Here is a 5,271-nt window from a genome sequence, read left to right on the forward strand (position 1 = left end):
TGTGTATGTGTACTTGCGTATAGTGATGTGTTTAGTGGTAGTGTGTGTGTGCACTTGTGTATGTTTGGTGGTAGTGTGTGTGTGTGTATGGTGTGTGTGTGTGTGTGTGTGTGTATGATGAATGTGTGTGCACTCGTGTATGTTTGGTGGTAGTGTGAGTGTGTATGGTGTGTGTGTGTGTGTGTGTGTGTGTGTGTGTATGATGAATGTGTGTGCACTCGTGTATGTTTGGTGGTAGTGTGAGTGTGTATGGTGTGTGTGTGTGTGTGTGTGTGTGTGTGTGTGTGTGTGTGTGTGTGTGTATGATGAATGTGTGTGCACTTGTGTATGTTTGGTGGTAGTGTGAGTGTGTGTGTGCACTTGTGTATGTTTGGTGGTAGTGTGTGTGTGTGTGTGCACTTGTGTATGTTTGGTGGTTGTGTGTGTGTGTGTGTGTACTTGTGTATGTTTGGTGGTAGTGTGTGTGTGTGTGTGTGTGTGTGTGTGTGTGTGTGTGTGTGTGTGTGTGCGCGCCGCGCCGCGCGCACTTGTGTATGTTTTGGTGGTACAGTAGTGTGTGAGTGTGTACCGGACTTGACCCACCATACATATAGCAGCAGCACATTCCAATACTCTGTGACAATCTGCACACACTGGGCCCTCCTCAGCTCTCTGAATATAACACACTCTTCCATTCATCGCATTGCTATTCATTCTCTCTGCTCATCACTTCCAGTAAAAGACATGGGAGTATGTAAGTAGCTGCAGAATGTCAGCGCCCTCCTCATCTCCCTCTCAGCTCTGGACTGGACCTGCCCAGTATGATGAGCTCCCCATACAGATAACCAGCCGGAGAGGTACCTGCTGCAAAGTTTCGGCACCAGTGAAGGACTCGGCTCCGATAAGCAGGCAGCGCAGAACAAAGGCCGCACAGATGTGCCGTGACTTATAGGGCTGCACTAACACACCGGCTTTTGTTCTTACAAATTATTTTCACTGCTGGAGAAACTAATATGATTTTCTTTCCAGCTCAGTCCACTGACTGCTTCCCTTCCTCTGCCGGGAGTATTAGAAGAATGTAACTTATGGCCAGCTGACAGCCTCTGTATGTTACCACCAGTGTCAAGTGCTGCATTTCTCTGGTGAAACATATAAATCCACCTTACACACACACCAATTACTCACATGTTACCTAGAGACCCCCAGCCTGTCAGATTAACGTCACAGCGACCCCCAGCTGCTGCAGAACCTCTTGGCTGGCTGTACTACAAGTAAACCTCTCTGTCCCTAATCTGATCCACTTACTGCTTCTCCAACAATAAGAGGTTATATTGTATCATGTCCATATGTCATAATATCTATATCCAATTCACCTACCTACCTACAGTCAGCTCTGTTCATATACTGTATATACAGTCTATTCATATGCCAAATCTATCTATCTATCTATCTATCTATCTATCTATCTATCTATCTATCTATCTATCTATCTATCTCATGCATCTCTCTGTCTATCCATTCATATATGAAATCTCTATCCATCTATAAAACATACATGCCTAGTGCCTATTCCTCTAACAGTCAAATCTATGTATAACTATATCCTATATATCCATATATCACGATTCTCTCTCCATCTCTCTGTTTAAAACAGTAAAATATACCATTTATCTATCCATCTATTGATCTAGATATGGGGTATCTATCCATTCCATCTATAAAACATACCTACCTATTCCTCTAACAGTCAAATCTATGTATTACTAGTATTACTATATCATATATATCCATATATCACGACTCTCTCTCTCTAAAACAGTAAATCTAATCTATCTATCTATTCTATCTATCTATCTATCTATCTATCTATCTATCTATCTATCTATCTATCTATCTATCTCTAATCTATATGCATCCATCCATCCAAAGACTGTAGACACATCTCTCTAATATCTGTCAAAACCCACACGCCATCAAGGCAACCAGGCTGTTGCCTCGGGCAATTCTGTACAAAAGGCGCCACTAATCCATCCACACCACTTGATGATAACTCTACCTAAGAATCCCACTTGACTGCCTGGACTGAAAAAATAAAAAATAAAATTCATAACACACATTTGTAACGTGTACAGTATATATATATATATATATATATATATATATATATATATATATATATATATATATATATATATATATATATATATATATATATATATATATATATTAGTACTAGCAGTAATATAATCCAGCATTGCCTCATTACAGGTACTCTTCTGTCTATACCTATGTAACTAGCAGTGGCGCTGGCTTATCCTTACATTGACCTATTGCTTAGTGACATCCTCTAGCTGCTGATGCGGGCTCTCTACCCGGTTCACTTGCAGTCACTTCCTATGGCTGTTACAGTGAGTGTTTGGATTGGCACATCTCCCCATCCCCAGCACTGGCGGGGATAAGGCAAGACAACATGCTTATTAGAAACATCCCTGGATCTCCAAGCTCTAAAGCCAGGGATTTGACTTCTTCCAGGTCCCCCCTAATGCCAACCATGTGTAGGAGAGAGGAGGAGAGGAGAGGGTCCCTCCGCTCCCCCCGGAACACAGCTCAGCACTTGTCTACCAAGAACTTACCAAGACCAGTCAAACAATCCACAAAACCTCCACAACACACAAAAATAAACATAAAAACACATCTAAACTTACCAAGAACCTGATATAACAATCCACAAAGCAAGGCTGGAACCAGAAGACCCATATTTACATAGTAAGAAAAAAATCCACCAAGCACAGCGAGCCCAGTTCCAATGGAAATCAATGGTCGTGAGACCCCCAGGAAGGTGAAAACTTTCTTCTTTCCTAGAATGAGATCTTCTGTCCAGCCACACAGCTTCTGCTGCTCGATACACAACGTTCCATTAGAATCCCAAACATTCTGAAGGTAGCATCACACATCCCACATCAGGGCTGTCAGCATCCCCATTTTTCTCGTTACCATGGCAGAGCCCCCTGGAGCAGCATCTCATCACAAAGTGGTCCCCCTAAAAAAACACAAACTTGTGCAGCCACTCTTCAGATTGGCGAGATCGGGAGAACTGCTGCAGCTCATTCACGATCACCATCAGCAGGGCTGAGCTGGGCTGTCATCATCACGTTGTTTGCCTTATTCCACCTTCTTTCCTCAAAAAAGAGCCTAAAATAAGCGATGCCAGGCTGGAGTGTGTATTCCTTAGTTATAGGCTGGAGGGCTGGTGGTGTGGATGAGAGGGGGCACTCCATGCACTGTGTGAATGATCCATCAGCAGCACCAGCAGCAGCCACACACTGATGAGCAGAGAAACGTATAGCCCAGCCCTCCTGTCACTTGTGCTGCTGCTCCCATAGAGGCAGCCCTGCTCTCACTCTCTGGGACCTGGCTCACTTCCCCATCCAAACACTTGGAAAAGGGGAGGTCTCGCCTGCTTGAGATGCAGGTGGGGGGGGGGGGGGGGTCTGTATGCCTGTAGTATATTGCAGGCAAGCTAGCACTCCTTCCAGCCACTCGCATCCAGCATTCAGCTAGTACAGCACACACCGGTGTGCAAATACAACCAGCAAAGGAAGCTATCCCACTCTCTCCTCTCCTAGTATAAATCACCCCCAATCTAATCTCATACTATATGGGCACACAAGGAGTTCATTACTCAGCCGTATATCACAACAAGGTAAAGATGCAGCACACACAAAGTGCACATGGGGAGGAGAGGAAGACTGAGCAATTGTCTGTTTTGCTCAGATGTGACAGAATAACATTTAATTATTCATGATGTAGCCTGTGCAGAGGGGATAAAGACAGGCTGGCTGCACATATAGGTGCCATGTCATTACTGCTCTGGTGACTGCAGGAGGGACTGTAGGGTGTCATGTAAAAAGGGAATATACACTGGATGATGATGAAGGGCTGCCTTGTCCTTTGTCTTATTAAGAGCCTGTTTATTCAGCTTTATGGATATGCAATAACAGGGATTAACCTGTGTTAGATGGTAAGTGAGAGATTTATATATGACAGTTATTAGCAGGTTTGAGGACCTGTCAGTGATAGAAACGTTTGCAATGGTAATAAGCATTTCTGATTAGTGGACAACATTGAGGTTTAAGGTTATGATTGATTCCTACTGCAAATTGATCAAGACTAGCGGCGATTGAATTCCCATTGAGTTGATATCTCTTAAAAGCTTGCTCTCCAGTGTCATCACTCGAAAATCGATGAAGGCACCCTAGCCAGCTGCATACTTTGCTATTGCACAACTACTGATCTGAGGAAGTTGCTTGTAGCAGCGGAACGCATTGCCTAGTGCACAAATAAAGTTCCTATCATGAAGCTTGAAGGGAGTGCTTCTTAAAGTGAATGGGAACCGCATTTTAAAAAAATGAAGCAAATACTTACCTAAGGAGAGGGAAGGCTCTGGGTTGTATAGAGCCTTCCGTCTCCTCTCTCGGTGCCCTCTATCCTGTGCTGGCTCCCCCCGTTTCAATCTCCCGCCGAAAGGGTATTTGAAAGTCTTCAGGAGCCGTGTCCTCCCGAAGACGTGCGGCTCCATACTGCACACACGTGAGCATTCAAGAGAGCAAGATTGCGCAGGCGCAGTACAGGACCGCCCTTCTTCAGGAGCACTCGGGCTCCCTGGAGACTTCTGAAGCCTCCTTCGGCCGGGTAAAGCAGTATTTGACTAATTTAGTCAAATACTGCTACCGGGGGAGCCAGCACTGGAACGAGGGGACCAGGAGAGGAGCGGGAAGGCTCTATAGGACCCAGAGCCTTCCTTCTCCTTGGGTAAGTATCTGTCTCATTTTTTTAAATGCGGTTCCCATTCACTTTAAAGGCAGGACTCAGTTATACCTGTTCACACCTGCATATTCTTCACTGGGCGTCTCCTACCCATTGTTCCCCATTTGATCACAATGGACATAATAAAATAAAAACAACTCAGTTCAATCAAAACAATTGAAACCTGAGAAATATTAGTCAAAATAATGGTTACATTTGTGGCTATAATCATAATCACCCAAAGCAATGTCCTTGTCGATCCTCCCAATCAGGGATGATTCAGAAGAGCGCTGAAGACTTTGGAACATCAGACGCAGATATTATGGAGTACCTTTCCCCAAACGATTCGGGTTTTATCATCAGAAACACTTCCTATATCTGTATATTGCTGTATATTAGCATGTAGCCCCGCCTTTCCAGTAATGTTTAGCCTAGGCTGTTTATTATGCAGAAGTCTCCTCCCCAGTTCACTCTGGGAGACCAGGT

General features: G+C 44.2%; 1 protein-coding gene across 20 annotated transcripts in view; it reads right to left on the minus strand.

Annotated features, from left to right (window-relative positions):
* Window positions 1-5,271, minus strand: part of ROBO2 (roundabout guidance receptor 2) — a 1,374,514-nt gene that overhangs the window by 605,305 nt on the left and 763,938 nt on the right. The window contains exon 1 of one of the 20 annotated variants that reach the window (XM_068270508.1): window positions 2,685-3,380. The exons of the other annotated variants lie outside the window; for them this stretch is intronic. Within the exon in view, the coding sequence (XP_068126609.1) occupies window positions 2,685-2,736 (52 nt within the window). The 5' untranslated portion in view covers window positions 2,737-3,380. Of the gene's footprint in view, window positions 1-2,684; window positions 3,381-5,271 lie in introns of those variants that run through there. 20 annotated transcript variants of the gene reach the window in all.

The sequence above is a fragment of the Hyperolius riggenbachi genome, chromosome 2, assembly GCF_040937935.1.
Source record: "Hyperolius riggenbachi isolate aHypRig1 chromosome 2, aHypRig1.pri, whole genome shotgun sequence".
NCBI lineage: Eukaryota > Metazoa > Chordata > Amphibia > Anura > Hyperoliidae > Hyperolius > Hyperolius riggenbachi.